The following is a 22,968-nucleotide window of genomic DNA, read 5'->3' as shown; positions in this document are numbered from 1 at the left end:
CACACACACCCATGCTGGGAATCTCCCTTGCATTGTTCCAGAGTGTTCCGACTTTGCTTTCGGAGACCATGGGAGCTAGAGAGTCCTGGATGAGTCATCCTATTTTGCTTGTTTCTCTGCAGGAACACACTGTGAATTGTACAAGGATCCTTGCGCTAACGTCAGCTGTCTGAACGGAGCCACCTGTGACAGTGATGGCCTGAATGGCACGTGCATCTGTGCACCTGGGTTTACAGGCAAGTGATTCCATGGACTGAGTTTTGAAATTTACCACGAAGTGCCCGAGATTGCAGATGTTAAAAAAACCCAAATCCCATCATGAATAAAATATTGCAAAATATAAACACCATTACAAAATCTAAGGAGGCATGGCCCGGATGAAGATCTATTTTAAAACAATCCATTGTGTGAGCCTCATTAAATGAGGCTTTTCTGAGATGGTTGTTTGGCGTCTAGACTTACAAAGACTGTCATTACTGTACATTTCCCAGGCTAGGACTATGAAACATGAGAAATGAGCCGTTACATGAACACTTGAAAAAGGTGATGGGTTAATGAAAGTCAGAAGATGGAAAGAAGGAAGGGGTGTGTCTTCAGTAGATGCTGCTTTCAGCTGCCATATTTATTTTCATTGCAAGATATGAAAGTGTCAGGGGAAAGTGGGATGGGAGGCGAGATTGGTGGGGCAGGACTAGCTTCTCCAGAAACATTGGTGGCCACTGAACACCGAGCAGGAGGAGCCACTTCTAGATTGGGGGTTCCAGCCTAACTTGGAGTCCTTCTTCAAAGTCACCCCCTCATGAGCTTCAAGGACTTTGTGAATCTCCAAAACCAGATGTGAAATGTGGTTTGTACGTGTTTGTGCTGAGGGTAGTCTCTCAAATGTTCATCAGATTCTTTTGGAGACTTAGAAAACATTTGTTATTGATTAATTTATCTTTCAGGCTTTTAACTCTCTATTCCCCAGGCTTTGGGACATGTAGGCAGAGAAAGTACAGATAAAAGAAACTAAACCACTGGAGAGAAAATGTTCCATCTCCAGCTTTTCCAACAGAACCCAGAGATCTTGAAATGTAGAGAGTAAGACAAAGTCTATGTTTTTAGAGTTTTGCTCAACCAACAAAAGCCTAAGGGTCACTCTGGATTGCAAATTGGAAGAGGATGACATATCAAGTACCCACAGAAGAAGGTGGGCTCTGAAGCCAAATAAAAATATATGTTATCATTGGCTGGAGAGCATCTTGCTGTGTTCACCTCTCCTCTGCTAAGCCTCTGTGGCCACCTCCCAAGCCCTGGAGAATTTCACAGAGCCTGGGTCCCTAAGCCATCCCAGGGGAGCCTCATTTGTGCTCCTGGCGAAGGTGACAAAAGCCAAAGTGTAGGAAAATTTCCTTCTATTTATCAGTGTCATAGCCTGTGTTTTCCTTTTGGCTTTTCTTGGGACTGAGAAGTGGGCTCACTCCAAAAATGATTCACAGATGGCTTTGTTTTGCTTATAAACACACGCAGACATTTATACTCACAAGTGGAGGCAAAAATAATATTAGGGAACCATCTTGGGTTTTTTTCCAGATATTCTTATCCTATGAGTAATAAAAAGCATAGAAGAAAAATTAGAAAATATACGACTATGGGAAAAAAAATCCCACCACTAAAAACTGCTCTGCCAAGAGATCACTGTTATTAAGATTTTGATACATTCTGATAATCCAGAGACTTTCCTGAAGGTCTATGTGTGTGTAGTATATAGCGTATAGTGTATATGCATATATATTTGAATATAAAAGGAGTCACACTGTTCACACTATTTTATAATTTACTTTTCACTTAAAATATACGTATGTCATAAATGTGTTTTTACATCAAGGAATAGCTTCTGTTTTATATTTACTGGCTGCCCTGTAGTCCATTATATGATATTATGATATTTTAAAAGTTCCATCCACAATTCAACTTTTGGGCAATTGAGAACTTTTCCCCATTATAAACAATATTACAAGGAATCTTCTTGTACATACAACTTTGTGTACTTATTATTTTTAGTATAATTTTGCAGAAATAGAACCCCAGAGTCCGGGAGAATACACACATATTTCGATATTACTCGCTAAGAGGAGACAAAAAACAAACATTGAACTGATATGTACTTCAAAAGTGCACAGGGGCATTTATTTCCTTGTCTTGACACAAATATGAAAATTGTCATTCTAATGGTCAAAAACACCATTTTAGTGTTGCTTAAATTTGTAGATCTTAGACTTATGGTAAGGTTGAACACTATGTTTCTGGTTGTGTTTCTTCCTTTATGAACTCTCTATTCACATCCTTTGTCTGATTTTTTATAAGCCCATTCCTGCTAATCTTTACTCTTCTTGATTTGAAATAGCCCTTTATTTTAAGTATATAACATTTTATCTGCCATAGGTTAGACATATTTTACCACCATCATTTGCCTTTTAAATGTGGACAAAGCATTGTGTTTTCCACTTGTTATATTTTAGTTTTACTTAATTACATATTGAGGTCTTGGTTTCTTTTCTTGTTTCATGCTAGAAAGATTCTATATATCAAGATTTTAGAAATATTCTCTTCCATTATGCTAATCATGTATGAATTAATTTTATGCATTTAAGTCTCTAATGTTTTTGAAATTTACTTCAGTATTTTATGAGAAAATGCCATGTTCTCTCCAGAATATTTAGTGAAACTCCAACTATCTACTCCACATATACTCTTGAATATCTCAAAGACACCCCAAATTCAGATCTTCTTCTCCTTTCCATCTTTAAATATCTGTAGCTCATCAAATGGCATTACCATCACTCCCAGTTGTTCTGGCCAGAAACTGGGTAACCATTTTGATATCCTCTGATATGTTTACACTTTGTGTTCCCACCCAAATCTCATCTTGAATTATAATCCCCATAATCCCCACATGTCAAGGGAGAGACCAGGTGGAGGTAATTGGATCGTGGGGACAGTTTCCTTCATGCTATTCTCATGATAGTGAGTGAGTTCTCATGAGATCTGATGGTTTTATAAGTGGCTGGCATTTCCCCTGCTGGCTCACGTTCTCTCTTATGCCGCCATGTGAACAGGTGACTTCTGCCGTGATTGTAAGTTTTCTGAGGCCTCCTCAGCCACGCAGAACTGTGAGTCAATTAAATCTCTTTCCTTTCTAAATTATCCAGTCTTGGGTAGTATCTTTATAGCAGTATGAGGACAGACTAATATACCTTCCTCCTTTTCCCTCTTACCTCCATCCAACTACCAAGGACTCCTAAAAACTTCTTAGATCTTTTTACTTCTTTGCAGAGTCAGCACCATGCTGCCTTCACCTCCAACCTGGGCCGGTACAAGCCCTCCTATCTGGTCTCCTCACACCTATTCCCCCTGACTCCTAATCCATTTTTCATACTGTAGAGACCTTATGCATGATCATCTAATCTTATCACTCCTTACCTAAAATCACCTATTGGCATTTTATTGTCCTTAAGTAAAAGATCGAAGTCCTTAACATAATCTTTAAGACCTGAGGGTCTGGCCCCATCCAGCCTTTCCAGCTTTGTCCTGGGCCCCTTTGCCTGCTGCATACCTGAACATACCATATCAGGCTCTTCTCAGTAAGGTCCCTTTCCTCCATCTCTTGCCTTTCAGCCCCCCTCTGCTTATCCCTTTACCCTACCCCCACCATACCCATATATACCCCACCAGCAATCCTGCCCCTGGGCATTTTTTCATGAGACCCACCCTGATCTCAGGGTGCAGTGGGTCTCACTGAAGTAGGTTTAAACATCACTCTAACTGGTTTTTGAAAACAAGTGGTCTATTCTATTCCGTCCTGGTAGTTTTTCAGCCTACAGAGGACCATAGAATAGTTCCTAAAGTCATTCAGGGGTTGTGCTGTTAATGTATTTAACAGAAAACTGGTCCTAGGAGATGCTCCATGGAAAAAAGTGTTCTGTGACCAAGTAAATGTGGGACATGATACATCCCACATGCAGATTCATAAAGGATGTCTGTGTGCTCAAGGTTCTCAGAGGTCTTACAGTAAAGAATCACATTTGCTTTTATCTTTCAAATCTATTTGATCATAAAACCACTTTTTTCCTTAAAGAGAACCTATTGTATCCTGAGAACTAGGTTCCAGGAGTGGCTGATAAAACATTAACTGCTTCCATACAAGGAGTATGGTGCATCTGCTCTTGAGGTTGAGCTACCTTAGAATCAATACTCTTTCATTGTATCTGAGGTTTAGCAGAAGTTACACTTGGCCAGCTACTGAGTGTTCAAAAACTCTCTGCCTGACTGAGTGGAGTGAATTGGGCAAATCATTGCTATATAATTAGATAATCCAATGTCATATTTACCATATTAAACTGGCTTTCTTAGGCCATCAGATAAAGTCTAGGGTGTGGTATGTGGGGGACTCTGTCCTCTCTTGCTGAACTTAGGTTTCTGGTTGAAAATATGCTTCCTCCAGTCATCTGAACAGAGATCCTCCCTGCTCTTCAAGCATTTCATTCCTTCTACACAGCTCTCTCCATAAGGCCCACTGTCCTGGCCTAGGTCCTGTCCACCCTTCAGTTACTGTCTTACTTTGGGACCACTCTTGTCTCCGAAGCTTTGCAATTCTGCCCCCTTGGAATTATCTGGCTGAATTCTCCAGGACCTGCTTTATTTTTTACCTGAAACCATAGACTGGACATGAGGTTACTGTACTTCAACAGGGAAGCCAAAGATTCTTCCAAGCCCATTGACATTGTCATTTGAACAGCTGGGACACAAGTGACCCATTCCTTTCTCACCAGAGCAGAAAATTCTTGTGCATTATTAAAGGTGGAATGATGTTACTATATCTTTCTCTCTGTCTTTTAACTCAACTATTTTTTGATATTTGTCTTTAAGTTCACAATAGAATATTTCAATTTCTAGGTCATTTTTATGGCAAAATACCATCAGTGCTTTAATTTCATTGACATTTTCATTTCAATTTCTTTGATGCTCAGCAACTTTCATGTGGTTGTTTGCTCTTCATATGTCTTTACTTGTGAATTATCTTTTCAAATAATTTGCCCATTTAAAAATTTTTGGTTATTTGTCATACTATTGATTTCAAAGAGTTCTTTATATATGCTGGATACAAGTGCTTTGTCAGGTATACATTTTGCTCATCCATGTATTTTTTTAATGGTATCTTTTGGGGAGTAAAGTTTTCAATTTTGGTAATTGGTCTAATTTATCAATTTTTTTCTTTTATGGTTTATGCTTTTCTGGTATTGTAAAAAATCTTTGTCTACTTCAATATGGTGAAATGTTATCCAATGTTTTCTTCTAAAATGTTTTAAAAATAGGTCTGCTTTTAAGTTTAGGTATAGAGTGTGTCTTAAGTTAATTTTTGTGTATGGTGTGACTTAAGGATGGAAAATATTTTTCCCATGTAAATATCCAGTTAGTCCAGCATCTTATTGATAATACAATCTTTTCCCCATGGATTTCATTGGATTTCATTGCCACATTTGTTAGAAAACGATTGATTATATATGGGTCTAGTTTTCTCTGGCTTGTTTTTCAAAATTTTAGTTTTGAGATTATTGCAGTTGCAAGTAGTAATAGAGAGAGATCCAGTGTAACCTTCACCCAGTTTCCTCCAATGATAACGTATTGTAAAACTGCAGTACAATTTCATAACCAGGATACTAGTTATGAAAGGACACTGACGTAGATATAGTCAAGATACAGAGCATTTTCATCACCACAGGGACTCCTCATTTGCCCTTTTATAGCAATACCCTTTTTCCTTGCACCACAACTATCTTTAATTCCTGGAAACCACTAGTGTATTTTGCATTCTTGTAATTTTGTAATTTCAACAATATTGCATAAATGGAATCATATAGTGTGTAACCTTTTGAGATTCATTTTTTTTTTCACTCAGCATGATTCTTTGGAGATGCATCTAGGTTATTTTGGGCCAATAGTTCTCCCTTTTTATTGCTGAGCAGTATTCCAAAGTATGGATGTCCCAGAGTTTGTTTAACCAGTCCCCTGTTGAAAGGAATCTGGATTGTTTTCAGTTTTGAGCTATTATAAAAAAGGTGGTGTAAACTGTCATATATAGGTTTATGTGTGAACATAAATTTTCATTTTTCTGGGACAATTGCCCAGAAATTCAATTGCTGGGTCATATGGTAGTTGCATGCTTAGTTTTACAAAAATAGCCAAAGTGTTTCCAGAGTGGCTTATGCATTTTATATTCCCACCAACAATGTCTGAATGATTCAGTTTCTCTACATCGTTGCCAGCATTTGGTATTGTCACTATTTTTCATTTGGGCCATTCTGATAGGGGTAAAATGATAGCTCATTAGGGTTTCAGTTTGAATTTCCCTAATGATAAATGATGTTGAGCATCTTTTCATGTGCTTATTTGATATCTGCATAGCCTCTGAAGAAATGTTTCTTTCTGTCTTTTGTCCATTTTCTAATCCTATCACATCACATCAAGGCTACATTACTGTCAGTGAGATTTGTGATCATTGATGTTGATGTTGATCACTTAGCTGCGGTAGCGTTTGTCAAGTTTCTCTACTGTAATGTTACTCTTTCTCCCCCTTTCCATACTTAACTATTTGGGAGGAAGTGATTTCCTTCCAAAGAAAGTGTTGTGTAGTCCACACTTATCAAGAGAGGAGTTATGCTCTCGCTCTTTGAGGGTAAAGTAGCTACATGAATTATTTGCAATTCTTCTGGATGAAAGATTTGTTTATTCTCCTCCTTTTGTGTATTTATTTAATCATTTATTTATGGGTTCAGGATATTTATTTAATACTTTAGGTTATAATCCAATACTTTTAAAATTTATTTTGTTGTTCAAAATGTTCCAGCTTTGGCCATTGGTAGTTCTTTCAGTTGGCTCCTATACCTCTTTGACACATCCCCATTAATGTGGTTAATTTTTTGTTTTGTGGCTACTTTTTTGTTTTGCTTTTTAAAACATATATACCTTCTGGCACTGAAAGATGCTTCAGCCTCATCTTGTGTATTTCCTGCTCCAGTTCTAGAGTCATTCATTTCTCTAAGGGTCTCTGGTTTTATAATTGGAGAATAGTATTAAAACTAAGATTTGGGTACTAAGCTGTGCTTGTTTCTATTGGGATGTCACTGCTTTTAGGTCCTCTCAGCTGACAAAGCGAGGAGGTACATGTGTATACTAACCCATGGACATGTACTCATCCATAAATATTGCATGATGTAGTCATCTTTGTCTATATTAAGCTAAACACGAATTCACAGTGATGTCTCCAACTCTAGTTTATTACAGCATGAATGGTTCTAGCCTTCTCCCCTTGCTTATTTGTAAACCCTTCACACCAACAACCAAATACTGCCTTTCATCATCCATCATTTATTTACTTAATTGTTCAGTTTCAGTATCCAGGTATAGCAGTATCAGAATTGTTAACTTATACCCTTGTAGGAAACAACCTTATGAACTAGAGTATAGTGTTTATGTACCACTTATTTTGCATTTAGTCTTACCGATGCTACCCATTTCCAAAGTCACTTAGGTCAGCTCCTCCTCGGGCCCTTTAGTGAGGTTGTTCCATACATCTGTAATATAGTTAGAATCTTTTCTCACAGTTTGCATTCTTTCCTGAGATCTTCCAACTAGAGGAGGCTCTTTTATTTACATTTGCTGATGTAAGTATAATTTTTCAAGCATCGTTAGCTGAAAAGGCTATCTTTTCTTCTTTTCTTCATTGAATTGCTTTTGAACTTTCATCAAAAATCAGTTGGCCATATTATATGGGTCTATTTTGGGCTCTTCTTTTTCATTGATTGTAATAACAACTGTAGTTTTGTAATAACTATTGAAATTGGGCAGAATAATTCCTATCACCTTATTTTTTTCCAAAACTGTTATAACTGTTCTAGTTCCTTAGCCTTTTCATATAAATTTTACAATAATCTTGTCTGTACCTACAAAAGATTTTGCTAAGGAATTACAATAAACCAGTATATCAATTTGGGGAAGAATCAATATCTTGGCTATTTGGAGTCTTCCAATTCATGAACACAGTGTGACTCTCCACTTATTTAGATATTCTTTGATTTCTTTCATCAACATTTTTTCCCTGTAAAGTATCCAAGTGTGTATGTATATATGCGTGCATGTGTGTGTGTGTGTGTGTGTGGTGTATTTTTAGTGATTGTAAATAGAATTGTTCATTGCTAGTATATAGAAATATAATTCACTTTTGTATGTTTAAATTGTATCCGGTGACCTTGCTGAACTTACTAGTTTTAGGAGATTTTTTTTTTTTGTAGATTTCTTGGGATTTTCTGATAATTATGCCATCAGAAAAGAGTGACAGTTTTATTTCTTCCATTCTGATAGGTATAAATTTTATTTTTTGTCTTGTCTCAGTAGCCAGAACTTCTACTACTAGGTTCAGTAAGAGCAGACATCTTTGCTTTGTTTTCAGCATTAGGGGAAAAGCATTCAGTCTTTCACCATTAATGATAATGTCAGCTGTAGTGTTTTTTAGATGCTCTTTATCAAATTGAGGAAGTTCCTCTCTATTCCTAGTTTGCTGATAACTTTAACCATAAATGGGTATTGAATTTTGTCAAATGCTTTTTCTGTATGGGTTGATATTGTGATCATGTGATATTGTGATCATGTGATTTTTTTCTTTAGCTTGTTAATATGCTTGGTTGATTTTCAAATATTGAATTAGTCTTGCATGCCTGGAGTATACCACCTGGTCATAGTGTATAACTCATTTTATATAGTACTTTGCTGAATTCTATTTTCTAATATTTTGTTTCAGATTTTTTGTGTCTATATTCATGAGAAACAAGTATTTGTTTTAAAAAAGAAAGAAAACTATTTTGTGTTTTGTGAGAAACAAGTATTTTCCATGAATATAGACATAAAATAATTTTCTTTCTTTTTTTAAAAAAATTATTATGTATTTGCCTAGTTTTGGTATTGAAGTAAAACTAGCTTCTTGAAATAAGTTGGGAAGTGTTCTTTTGTATTCGATTTTCTGCAACCGATTGTATCAAATTGCCATTCATTCTTCTTTAAATAGTTAATAGAATTTACCAGTGAAAGCATCTGCACCTGAGATTTCTTTCTGGGGAGTTTTAAAGTTATATATTCAATTTTCTGAATAGTTATAAAAGTATTTAAATCATCTATTTTATATTTGATGAGTTGTGATTTTTTTCTGAGGAAGTAGTATTTTTTTTAAGTTGTTAAATTTACCTGTGGAGTTGTAATATAGTATTTCTATATTATCCTTTTGACATCTGCAGTCTTTAGTGATATTTTCTGCTCTATTTGTGATATTGGTAATTTGTGTCTTTCTCTTTTTTCCTTTGTCAATCTTGCTAGAGTTTTGTCAATTTTGTTAATCTTTTTAATAAATAGCTTTTTGTTGTATTCATTTTCTCTATTATTTTTCTGTTTTCAATTTCATTGATTTCTTCTCTTATGTCTATTATTTTCTTCCTTCTTTTTGCTTTGGGCTTAATTTGCTTTTGTTCTTTCTTTTTAGGTTCTTTGGGTGAGATCTTAGAGTATTGATTTAGGCTTTTTCTCACAGCTAATGCATGCATTTTAGTGCTATAAATTTCCCCCTCAGCACTGCTTTGGCTGTACCCCACAAAGTTTATGTTGTATTTTCATTTTCAGTCAATTTAATTTTTATTTTTAATGTCCCTTTAGATTTCCTCTTTGATCCATAGATTAATTATAAGCATGTTGTTTATTTTTCAAGTGTTTTGAGGTTTTCCTGTTACTTTTTATCAGAGATATCTAGTTTGATTTAATTATGGTGAGAGAACACTCTACGATTTCAATTCTCCTAAATTTGTTGAGGTTGTTTCATAGCCCAGAATATGGTTTATACTGGCATATGTTTTGTGGGTACTTGAAAAGATTGTGCATTCTGTTATTGTTGGGTGATTGAGGTGCTTTGGAGGGTGGAAGTCCATGCTCTCCACTTGGCCTTTGGTGGCAGGGGTGAGGGGACTTCCAGTTTTTTGTTTTTTGTTTTTTTGTAGTGTTTGGCTGGAGTGGAACAGTTATTATCTATAAATTTTTGTCTTGCTAGGCTGCCCCTATATTGGTTCTTTGGTTACAGAGAACAGGCTTTCGTGGGAGTTTTGTTTTTTGCATCTTTTGACATTTCCCGGTTGCTGCCTTCTCCAGCACCTAATCTGGAATATATGAGGCCAAAGGAAAATTCAGAGAGCTCACAATTGTGTTGTTCCTTACGTCCTGAGATTACTAGCCAGTCTATCTCTTTCTCTCAACTTCTTGGAATTTTCTTATGTTTATTTTATGTACAATGTCTAGGGATTTTACTTGTCCTTGGTGGGAGGGATAGGGAAAATATATCTGGTCCATCTTTCCAAAAGCAGAACTCTCACTCTGGCTGTTTTTAGGAGTTTTCATGACTAGGTTTTAGAAGGTTGATTGTGATGTGCCTGTTTGTTCCACAGTGGGCAGGTCTATGCAAACCCACCCCCAAAGTCTGAGGAAGCTAATAATCCTACCTACAAAATGGCGCAATTCCTTCACACTAGACCTTCTGATTTCAGTAGTTACTTGGTTTTGCCCTTGCCTCACATTGACTACCCTCTTGTAACCAGAGTCTCAGAGGTACTTTTTGTTGCCCTGACATAATTTTCCCCTTTGAGGCTAGTGACCTATGCTCAGACAGACCCACATCTGAGCTTGGTTCAGCCTCGAGGCCCAACCATCACTCTCTTTTACTTTCATTTTAGCTATTATAGATAACCATTACCAAGGGGTTTAATATTTCACTTTTTCCGTATTAGTCTGCATTTTCTTACGCATCCAATGAACCACCTTCCCCAGAGTTAAATTCCTAAGTTGCATTGGTAACTTTTACCTTTGTCAACTGAGTACAGCACAGCTGGGCTCCACACCATAGGTGGTGACCACGTGACCACGGTGGAATCAAAAATTTCTCATTCCCCACCCTTTTGTTCTTTCTGTTTCTGTCCACTTAATTTTACCTATGTCATTTTTTTCCCTTCACTTTGAAACAAACTTTAAATAACCTCTAAACTAGATGATACTACTTTTCCGTATTGAGTATTTTAACTCTTTAACTCTTAAGTTACTGAAAGAAATCTTGAAACTAGTTTTATTTACCAAAGATTGCTAAAATCATGTAAAACTAAAAGGCATTTGAGTTGGTTTCTATCTTCTTGATAAAATATTTGTCTGAAGGACTTACTTTAAGCCAATTAATTAGAGCTCTTTTATATATTTTGGTAGGGATATATCACATATACATGACACATTTAAAATATAGACATACAGACACACAGAAGCAGATCTTATAGATTTATAAGATTTTTCTTTTGCCAGTTTTCAGTTTCTTTCCCCCGCTTTAGGTGGTTAATCATTTCCAAAGACATGACTCTTAGGTGAAACAAGGTAGGAAATTTACATCTCAAAGACAGGGAACTTAGACTGCCATTGTTATCTGAAAACAAGATTGCCAGGAAAACTGTCTTCTTTTTCACTTAGTTTGTTTCTTATCTAGATTATTGGCTGTAGGGTGGAACCTGTTTTTTTTTTTTTTTGAGACAGAGTCTTGCTCTATCACCTAGGCTGGAGTGCAATGGCACCATCTCCGCTCACTACAAACTCCACCTTTCGGGTTCAAGTGATTCTCCTGCCTCAGCCTCCCAAGTAACTGGGATTACAGGTGTGCCACCACACAGCTAATTTTTTGTAGTTTTAGTAGAGATGTGGTTTTACTATGTTGACCAGGCTGGTCTTGAACTCCTTACCTCAGGTGATCCGCCTGCCTCAACTTCCCAAATTGCTGGGATTACAGGTGTGAGCCACTGCACCAGGCCCAGGGTGGAGCCCTTTAAAGCATGCAGTTTGTAGGGCTGAACACTTGAGCAGGTATAGCAAAAAGGCAGAATGTTTAGATCCCTCAAAACCAAGGATCCCATTTTACACTGAATCCTGGGTCCCCCAAAAGAGGGAAACACTACAGGACTGGATAGTGCAATGCTTCCACAGTGCACCTCACTGCATTCTGCGATCAGCCCATCCCCCAAAGGGTGTTTTATCCCACAGTACGGCATTTTTCTGTAGCCTTTAGGTACTCAAACCACAGTTTTCCTATGTAAATTCTCAAAGAAATGAGTATCCCCCTGTAGAAATAATCATTTTCTGCCAAGTGCCTTCAACCACCTCTAAGACTGTATCTCTTACCTGTGACTGCCAGTTATTACACACAGCAAGGGCAAGTCCTCTCATGGTACAAAGTAAACTCTGGGACTCCCAAAAGCCGAACAGATCAGGTAACACAATACAAAAGAGAGCCGTGTTTTAGACCCAAGAGGAATCTGTCTGCTTATAACTCTTGCGGTTCCATAAAGAAAAATAGAGGTACCTCCCGCAAAGAGGAGTATTTTCTGTCTCCAAGGGATCCCAGACTGTCAGAAGTTCCTTTTTGTAGGTTCCTCATGTAGCATCGAGGGTAGCAAGAGGAAGGAGGGAGAGACAGATGTAAATGGAGAAAACAGAATTCATTTGACTGAGAAGTTTTACAGAGAGAGAATAGAGACCTTAAAACAATAAAGATGTACTTTTGACAATACAGCTCTTTAGAAACTCTTTTCTAATTTTAACTCCCCCTCAAGCCGTTTTACTTTGCTTTTGCTACTAGATGGGCTTCTGTCCTCAATGGCCCCGGAAGTGGCCATGTTAGAGCAGTGGCTGCTTGCCATCCTTCCTTACTGCAGTGCGACAGATGGCTCTCACTTAAAAGTCACTCTAAACACACCAGCCTTTTGGGGTGTCCCTGTACCCACACACAAGCGTCTAAAAGGTGAGCCACACCACTCCACATAGAAGTGGCTGCCACCTGGGATTACCCACACAGATACTTCATCCCCTTTGCCCATTTCTTGGTCTCTCAGCTCCTGCAGGCCTCTGCAAACCTGCCCCCAAAGTCTGAGGAAGCTGAGAGGCTAAAGAAAGGTCTTGGCTGAGATATTCAGTTTATCAGAAATAAATGTTTAATAGGGACTTATGAAGAGAAGCCTGTCTGTGTCTTGGGTAGTGGGGAAACAAGATAGTGGATCCCCACACCCACACCATTATTACCCTGTGGACCCAGGGCTTATGATCCACAGAGGAGAGGTAGTTCAGAAGGGATGTGCAGGACAATCGAAGTACAATAACATCAAGGTTGTTTTGACCAAAGGGCAGGATTTATGGTAAGTATCTTTTCTTGTACAAGGAACGGTACATACACTGGAATCCTTAGAGATGTTCCTGGAACTGTGGTTAATCAGAAGCCAACATGGTGGATCAGCATCCAAGATGCAGTTGCTTTGACTTCTGCGCTGTGATATGTGTGTGTGTGTGTGATTTTCTTGTGTTTATCCTGCTTGGGGTTTGTTGCACATCTTGAATCTGTGGTTACAGTTTTCATCAAACTTGGAAATGTTTAGCTATTAATTTATTAAATATTATTTTTGGCTTCATATCCTTTCTCTGGGATTCTGAGTACATCTATCTTAGACTGCTTAAAATTGTCCAGTGGGTCAGAGTCTCTGCTTAGTTTTTTTAAAAGTCTTTTTTCCTTCTGAGTTTCAGTTCGTCAAGCTTCTATTGCTCTGTTTTCAACTTTACTAATATTTTTTTCGGCAGTGTCTAATCTACTATTTTTTATTTATTTTTATTTTTTTTAAGACGGATTCTCACTCTGTCACCTAGGCTGGAGTACAGTGGTGTGATCTCGGCTCACTGCAACTTCTGCATCCCTAGTTCAAGATTCTCTTGCCTCAGCCTGTTGAGTAATCGGGATTACAGGCATGTGCCATCACGCCCAGCTAATTTTTGTATTTTTAGTAGAGATGGGGTTTTGCCGTGTTGCCCAGGCTGGTCTCAAACTCCTGACCTCAGGTTATCAGCCCACCTCGGACTCCCAGAGTGCCAGGATTACAGGTGTGAGCCACTAATCTACTATTAAAATCATTGAGTTCTAAAAACAATTTCAGATATTGTATTTTTCATATCTAAAAGTTCCATTGGGCTTGTTTTTTATTTTCCATGTTTCTGTTCATTGTTTTTTGTATTTTATTTCACATTTTGAACAAATTTTTTGTCTGCTAGCTCTCATCTGTTATTTCTGAATCTGTGTCTTTTGACTGATTTTTATGCAGTTATGGGTCACATGATTCTACTTTGTTGCATGTCTATTAATTTTTGTTTGAATGATGGTCATTGTGGATTAAGTTATTGAGTGATTTGATTTTATTGTCTTTTTTTTAAAAAAGTAATGGACTTTTTTTGTGTGTCAGGTAAGTAACTTGCTGACCTAATTAATCCTTTCAAGGTTTGTTGTACATTTTGGGGAGGTGAATGTAGAGTAGCATTACTCTAGGGATAGTTGTGCCCCATTACTAAGATGTGATCTTTTGTGGCTTCACCGAATGTCCTGGGTAATCAATGAAATAGTTCCACCCTGGCTGTGCAAATCTGAATATCTCTCAGTCCTCTGTGAGTTTGGGAACCATTCATCTGTCATTTTGTTTGCCAAGCTTCAAGTTACACACACACATGTCCTCAGCAACAGCCCAAGGGATGCAGCAGATTTCCGGTGCTCATTTTCTGAGTGGTTCTATCTTGTATTGTGGTCTTTCCTACAAATTACAGCTACCTTGGCCTCCACGCACTCTGATATTTGTCTCCCCAAGCCAGTGAAACCACTGTGTTCTAAACTAATTCCAGGAAGAAAGCCAGAATGACTGTGGTGCTCAGCTGTTTTATTTCCCTTCTTGCAGCAATCACCGTCATGGACTTCCTGTTGTCCAATGTCTTCATAGTTTTTTTTTTTTTCATATATTTCATCTAGTTGTCTAGTTGTTTATGGTGGGAAGGCAAGACAGGTTCCAGTTATTCCATCATGATAAAAAAAATTCAAAATAATTTTTAAAACTCACTTTATCTTGAATAAAATCTTAGTGAAGTATATGAAAGAGTTATAGTCAAAGCACCCAGTGCCTGCCACATAGAAGGCATATATTTAATACTAGATATTATGATTATGGTAATTGTCATCAATATCTTTTAATGGGGACTGTGTTAACCCAAGGATATACTAACAGTGGTAACTTTGGATGGTTTTGTCTTTTTGTATTTCCTAATTTACCCAAGGAAAGCAAGCAGAATCAGTATGCTTGTAAATTTGCATAAGTACTACCAAATGTGATACCCAGTGTACTTACATATTACCTCATAGAAGGTAATACATTGAAAAAAAAATTGACTGGGCACAGTAGCTCATGCCTGTATTCCTAGCACTTTGGGAGGCTGAGGTGGGCAGATCACCTGAGGTCAGGAGTTCAAGATCAGCCTGGGCAACAAGGCAAAACCCCGTCTCTACTAAAAATACGAAAAATTCACTGGGCATGGTGGCACATGCCTGTAATCCCAGCTACTGGGGAGGCTGAGGCAGGAGAATCGCTTGAACCTGGGAGGCAGAACTTTCTGTGAGCCAAGATTGTGCCACTGTACTCAAGCCTGGGTGACAGAGTGAGATTTTGTCTCAAAAAAAAAAAAAGAAAAGAAAAAAGAAAAAATAATTATAAAAGACTTAAAGTTCAGACCTTGATTGCTAGCCTTGGTCAAGTAGAAATTTCATTTTGTATTTTCTTAATAGATGTTATTAAGAACATCAGTGACTTAAGAATAATTGTTTTTTCTAACTCAAATTTAAAAAGAGTAAGTGAGCCAACTGAAAAGTCAATTGGCTCAGGGCAGCAAAAGCTCAAAGATTTATTAGTTAACTATTAGTAAAGAAAGATAATACTGTATACTAAGAACTCTTATAATAAAATAAGTTAAAATGAATATTGATTGAGAATGGAATGTTGTGGTGTTGAAATGCATATACAAACATAATGGTGTTAATATGGGGAAACACAAGTGAAGCCAAACTTATTTTCTATAATTCATAGTCCATCTTTAAACACTTTGCATAAGACCAATAGTAAAAACCATGATTATCGTAAGGCAGAGAACAACAGTCATCCTTGGGTGCCTTCTGGTTGAAAATTCCCTTGAGGGACTCCATCATTTGAGTCACCTCATATTCCTATTGCCAGCCAGCATAGAACACAGCAAAGGCCTCAAACTGAGAGCCAGTTGAGGAATAACTGATTCAACTAGATACATAAGGAGTGTCTGTCTATAAAGGAGGGCATTAGAATAAACCCAAAGGTATCTGAGAACTGTGCATCACTCCAGGGTTCTGCCAGAGCACATATGTTGCAGAAATAGCTGTCAGCGAATTGGGGCCCTGACTGGCATATGATTTATTTCATTAATTTGCATCATTTAATCCCCAGTGTAACTCTAAGAACATTATGGTGATGAAAACCTGAAAGAGATAAGTTTGGCCCTAGTTGGATTTTAAATACTGTATTTGATAAATGTCTACAGCAAGAGTTCATCCTATTTTCTTCCCCGCCATCTCCATTCTTACCAAATCTGTCCAATCTAGTGGGTCCCAAGAACAGACAATTCTAGGGACCTTGGGCTTCTCCTGACTATGTTAGAGCCCCTTAGTGATCCAAGATTTAATACATGCATGGGGCTGCCCTGGCTCTTGAATGTGGCATTTGCCTTTTTGGAGAAGCTCTGGACTGGAGCAGGCCTGGATGGACTGAACTGATAGCCCTGAGACTGCATGGAGTTTAGGAAATGAAAAGCATATGTCATTGACATTGGACTTCCTGAAGCAGAGTGAGGCTTTTGAGTTTTGCCAGAACATAGCAGTAGGGAAATGTGCGCTGTTTCTGTAGCTCTTCTTGTAAAGGTAACAGAGCATCTCATTTCAGAATTTGCAGTGTTCAGATTGCCAGCTAAAGAAAACTATTGTTTAGTAAATATCTCCAATTACACTTATCTTCCTAGATGGTTGGAAAGTAGCACTGACGTATATACTTGTTAAGGTCCTTGATTTCATCCTTTTAACATTTCTCAGCACGTTCTTGGTTACATGTCTCTTCAACCAGTCTACCATGTAATGCCATTTGTAATAGTTTAATCTATGACTGTTTCTACTGAGAGTGATTGCCCCATTAATGGAAAGACAACCTTTGAAATAGGCAATCAATTTCATGCTTTTTTCTATTGATGTAAGTGACTATATTTGTTGCAGGAAACAAATTCATGTATATATTACTGAATTACAAGCAACCTAGTAGGACCTAGAAGTTGTAAATGTTTTGTTCAACAGATTTTATTTACAAATAAAATAGTAAGATGCCAGGTATAGAAACAGTGTGAGATAAAACAGACATGGAATATTTTAGTGTGAGATTCCTCCTCTAAAATGGCCTGAGTGACACACAGTGGTTTTATAATAGTGAGGTAAACCAATAGCAGATAGAAAAGTAATTTAATGCTAATTAAATGAGCCCAGAAGTAATCACTTGAGTGTACACTGAAACACTGCTTTTGAAAAGTGGACAAAAATGTCTGATTTTGTCCCTATGCTTTAGTCTATGACTATAACAATGCTAGGAGTTTTGTTTTCTCATCACTTTCTGCGTTTATCTAAGCAAAGGAGGGCTTATTTTAAAAATTTCTTTTTCTCGTTTTCAAACTTTTGAGAGAGGGAGTGCCTCAATTTGAAATATCCTCTTCTCTTCACCTTTGATGAGATGCCTTTGAATTTAAGAAGTGTATGCATTTTGTATTGACTCATAATGACGGCTTTAAAATCACTTAAAGATGGCTTTGTTCTAAGGTGATGTTCGAATCACTGTGACATTGGCTCTGGACCCTGGTTTGTAATTTCTATCGGGTTCTCTCTGAAGCACACAAAGGTGTCCTGAAAAGTTGAGTCTAGCCAGGGTCAGGAGCTGAAGGTCACATTCTTCCTTATGGGAGAATAACTGACAGCTTCCCTTGGGCCATCATTTCTCAGAAAAAATTAGGTCAGATTTAGACTAACCCCAGGCTTCACAACTTCTCTCCGTAGGTGGACCTGGTGCTCTTCCTGGGCATTTCATGTCCCTCACCTTCAAGCAGAATCACATCCAGGGATTTGGAAAGTGAAGTAATCGCTCCTAATTGACTCAGGCTGGGTGCACAGCTATGTCCTAGAACTTTCCAGACAAGAGTCAAATGTCCAGTCTCACACACTCAAATGCTTGGCTCCAGAATAATCATAAACTGTGAGTTTTCAGCTTTCTGGAGTTTCAGAAAAATAAATAATGAGATTCAGCTGATGAATTCCAACATAAAATAGACTTCTTTAATAAAATCAAGACCCCCACTTCACTTTGTCTGATCCTGGAAAGATTTATTCAGACATGGGAATCAACCTCACTTAACTAGCTAAATGAAACTAGTTAACTAGTTAAGTAGACTAAAGGAAAGATTCTTTTTACCGGTGCTATATATATCTTTTTTCCTTTTTAGTTTTACTGAAGTAAAAGATCCCTTGTCTGGAATTTTCTGAGAGTTCTGCACTTTGTACAAACAGCAGGTTAGGCTCTATTGCTAAAGGTTAAGACCCCTAGCCTTGGATCTTTACTTTTTGGCCAGAAAAAATGGCAGGAACCATGGGTGCAGTGGTTTCACCATTGCTTTTTCTTATCTCTCTAGGTGAAGAGTGCGACATTGACATAAATGAATGTGACAGTAACCCCTGCCACCATGGTGGGAGCTGCCTGGACCAGTCCAATGGTTACACCTGCCACTGCCCGCATGGTTGGGTGGGAGCAAACTGTGAGATCCGTAAGTATTTCTGCAGTTCAGCCACTGTTACTTAACATTTATAGCTGTTACTTAAGCATTTTCCTTCATCGAAGAGATGCCGACTGTGACCAGAAAGCCCCCGAGTCACTGGCAGATGAGGCAGTGCGTCCTAGAGGGACAACCGGAGCTATTCTTGTCCCATTTTGGTGCTCAATACCCAGTTTAGCATGTTTGCCCCCTGCATTCTGCTGCCCCCACTCCTTCCTGAGTCTGAAGCCAGCCTTTCCCCAGGATGAGAATTTTCAGATGTCATCCAGAGTTCACTGCTACTCATGCAGCCAAAAATGTGCTGAACAGAAAAGCATTAGAATCATATCAAAAAATAGAGTCTTTGTGTTGAAAATTAAAACACACTCACACACACACACACACACACACAGAATGTAAATTTCCCTTTTTATTTATGTGTTCAAGTGTCTTCAAGTGTATTAAGTTCCATCTATTGCCTGGAGAAAAGTTCAGCGAAGACAAGCTTAAAAGAAAAGCTGAAAACATTTTGGGCTGCTTAAAGCTGAGTGATCTCTTAGGGTGAACTAATAGAAGTTTGATAAATGTCTTAATCAAAATTTTACACCTTAAAACAATGTATCTACTAGGATTGAAATGAAAATGTGAACTGATGTGGAATTGAGCCTGCCTGCCTTCCTTCCTTCCTTCCTTCCTTCCTTCCTTCCTTCCTTCCTTCCTTCCCTCCCTCCCTCCCTCCCTCCTCCTTTCTTTTTCTTTCTATTATACTTTAAGTTCTGGGATACATGTGCAGAACATGCAGGTTTGTTACGTACACATGCCATGGTGGTTTGCTACACTCATCAACCTGTCACCTACATTACGTATTTCTCCTCATGCTTTTCCTCCCCTAGCTCCCCACCACCTGACAGGCCCCAGTATGTGATGTTTCCCTCCCTGTGTCCATGTGTTCTCATTGTTCAACTCCCACTTATGAGTGAGAACATGTGGTGTTTGGTTTTCTGTTCCTGTGTTAGTTTGCTGAGAATGATGGTTTCCAGCTTAATCCATGTCCCTGCAAAGGACATGAACTCATCCTTTTTTATGGATGCATAGTATTACATGGTGTATATGTGCCACATTTTCTTTATCCAGTCTACCATTGATGGGCATTTGGGTTGGTTCCAAGTCTTTGCTGTTGTGAACAATGCTGCAATAAACATACATGTGCATGTTTCTTTATAGTAGAATTATTTATAATCCTTTGGGTATATACCCAGTAATGGGATTCCTGGGTCAAATGGTATTTCTGGTTCTAGATCCTTGAGGAATCGCCACACTGTCTTCCACAATGGTTGAACTAATTTACATTCCCACCAAGTGTATAAAAGCATTCCTATTTCTCCACATCCTCTCCAGCATCTGTTGTTTCCTGACTTTTTAATGATCGCCATTCTAACTGGTGTGAGATGGTATCTCATTGTGGTTTTGATTTACATTTCACTAATGACCAGTGATGATGAACTTTTTTTTCGTATGTTTGTTGGTTGCATAAATGTCTTCTTTTGAGAGGTATCTGTTCATACCTTTTGTCCACTTTTTGATGGGGTTGATTGTTTGTTTGTTTTTCTTGTAAATTTGTTTAAGTTCTTTGTAGATTCTGGATATTAGCCCTTTTTCAGATGGATAGATTGCAAAAATTTTCTCCCATTTTTGGTTGGGTAGGTTGTCTTTTCATTGTGATGATAATTTCTTTTGTTGTGCAGAAGCTCCTTAGTTTATTAGATCCCATTTGTCAATTTTGGCCTTTGTTGCCATTGCTTTTGGTGTTGTAATCATGTAGTCTTTGCCCATGCCTATGTCCTGAATGGTGTTGCCTAGGTTTTCTTCTAGGGTTTTTATAGTTTTAGATCTTACGTATAAGTCTTTTATCCATCTTGAGTTAATTTTTGTATAAGGTGTAAGGAAGGGGTCCAGTTTCAGTTTTCTGCATATGGCTAGCCTGTTTTCCCAACACCATTTATTAAATAGGGAATCCTTTCACCAATGCTGTTTTTGTCAGGTTTATCAAACATCAGATGGTTGCAGATGTATGGCGTTCTGAAGCCTCTGTTCTTTTCCATTGGTCTATATATCTGTTTTGGTACCAGTATCATGACGTTTTGGTTACCGTAGCCTTGTAGTATAGTTTGCAGTCAGGTATCATGATGCCTCCAGCTTTGTTCTTGTTGCTTAGAATTGTCTTGACTATACGGGCTCTTTTTTGGTTCCATATGAAATTTAAAGTAGTTTTTTCTAATTCTGTGAAGAAAGTCAATGGTAGCTTGGTGGGGATAGCATTGAATGTATAAATTACTTTGGGCAGTATAGCCATTTTCATGATATTGTTTCTATCTATGAGCATGAAATGTGTTTTCATTTGTTTGTGTCTTCTCTTATTTCCTTGAGCAGTGGTTTGTAGTTCTCCTTGGGAGGTCCTTCACATCCCTTGTAAGTTGTATTTTTATGTATTTTATTCTCTTTGTCACACTTGTGAATGAGAATTCACTCATGATTTGGCTCTCTATTATTAGTGTATAGGAAAGCTTGTGATTTTTGCACATTGATTTTGTATCTTGAGACTTTGCTAAAGTTGCTTATCAGCTTAAGGAGATTTTGAGCTGAGACAATGGGATTTTCTAAATATACAATCATGTCATCTGCAAACAGAGACAATTTTACTTCCTTTCTTCCTATTTGAATACTCTTTATTTCTTTCCCTTGCCTGATTGATCTGGCCAGAACTTCCAATACTATGTTGAATTGGAGTGGTGAGAGAAGGCATCCTTATCTTGTGCCAGTTTTCAAAGGGAATGCTTCTAGCTTTTGCCCATTCAGTATGATATTGGCTGTGGGTTTGTCATAAATAGCTCTTCTTATTTTGAGATACGTTCTGTCAATACCTAGTTTATTGAGAGATTTTAGCATGAAGAGGTGTTGAACTTTTTCGAAGGCCTTTTCTGCATCTATTGAGACAATCATGTGGTTTTTATCATTGGTTCTGTTTATGTGATGGATTACGTTTATTGATTTGCATATGTTGAACCCTTGCATCCTAGGGATGAAGCCAACTTGATCGTGGTGGATAAGCTTTTTCTTTTTCTTTCTTTTTTTTTTTTTTTCTGGATGGAGTCTTGCTCTGTCACCCAGACTGGACTGCAGTGGTGGATAAGCTTTTTGATGTGCTGCTGGATTTGGTTTGCTAGTATTTTATTGAGGATTTTTGCATCAATGTTTATCAGGGATATTGGCCTGAAATTTTCTTTTTTTAGTTGTGTCTCTGCCAGGTTTTGGTATCAGGACGATGCTGTCCTCATAAAATGAGTTAGGAAGGAGTCCCTCTTTCCTATTGTTTGGAATAGTTTCAGAAGGAGTGGTACCAGCTCCTCTTTGTACCTCTGAAAGAATTTGCTGTGAATCCGTCTGGTCCTGGGCTTTTTTTGGTTGGTAGGCTATTAATTACTTCCTCAATTTCAGAACTTGTTATTGGTCTATTCAGGGATTCAACTTCTTCTTGGTTTAGTCTTGGAAGGGTGTATGTGTCCAGGAATTTATCTGGTTCTTCCAGATTTTCTAGTTTATTTGCATAGAGATGTTTACAGTATTCTCTGATGGTAGTTTGTATTTCTGTCGGATCAGTGGTGATATCCCCGTTATCATTTTTATTGTGTCTATTTGATTCTTCTCTCTTCTTTATTAGTCTTGCTAGCAGTCTATGTATTTTGTTAATCTTTTCAAAAAACCAGCTTCTGGATTATGTGATTTTTTTTGAAGGGTTTTTTTCTTGTCTCTGTCTCCTTCAGTTCTGCTCTGATCTTAGTTATTTCTTATCTTCTGCTAGCTTTTGAATTTGTTTGTTTTTGCTTCTCTAGTTCTTTTAATTGTGATGTTAGGGTGTTGATTTTAGATCTTTCCCACTTTCTCCTGTGGGCATTTAGTGCTATAAATTTCCCTCTAAACACTGCTTTAGCTGTGTCCCAGAGATTCTGGTACATTGTGTGTTTGTTCTCATTATTTTCAAAGAACTTATTTATTTCTGCATTAATTTCATTATGTACCCAGTAGTCATTCAGAGCAGGTTGTTCTCTTTTCTTGTAGCTGTGCAGTTTTGAATGAGTTTTGTAATCCTGAGTT

At 37.8% G+C, this 22,968-nt stretch overlaps 1 protein-coding gene across 1 annotated transcript in view; it reads left to right on the top strand.

Moving 5' to 3' along the window:
• DNER (delta/notch like EGF repeat containing) overlaps positions 1–22,968 on the top strand; it is a 366,117-nt gene that overhangs the window by 315,918 nt on the left and 27,231 nt on the right. The window contains exons 10-11 of the mRNA XM_023193935.2: positions 123–236; positions 18,697–18,828. Coding sequence (XP_023049703.2) covers positions 123–236; positions 18,697–18,828 — 246 coding nt within the window. The remainder of the gene's footprint in view (positions 1–122; positions 237–18,696; positions 18,829–22,968) is intronic.

Source organism: Piliocolobus tephrosceles, chromosome 11, assembly GCF_002776525.5.
Source record: "Piliocolobus tephrosceles isolate RC106 chromosome 11, ASM277652v3, whole genome shotgun sequence".
Classification (NCBI taxonomy): domain Eukaryota; kingdom Metazoa; phylum Chordata; class Mammalia; order Primates; family Cercopithecidae; genus Piliocolobus; species Piliocolobus tephrosceles.
Note: the sequence above shows the minus strand (reverse complement) of the source record. Positions and strands in the feature narration are given on the sequence as shown.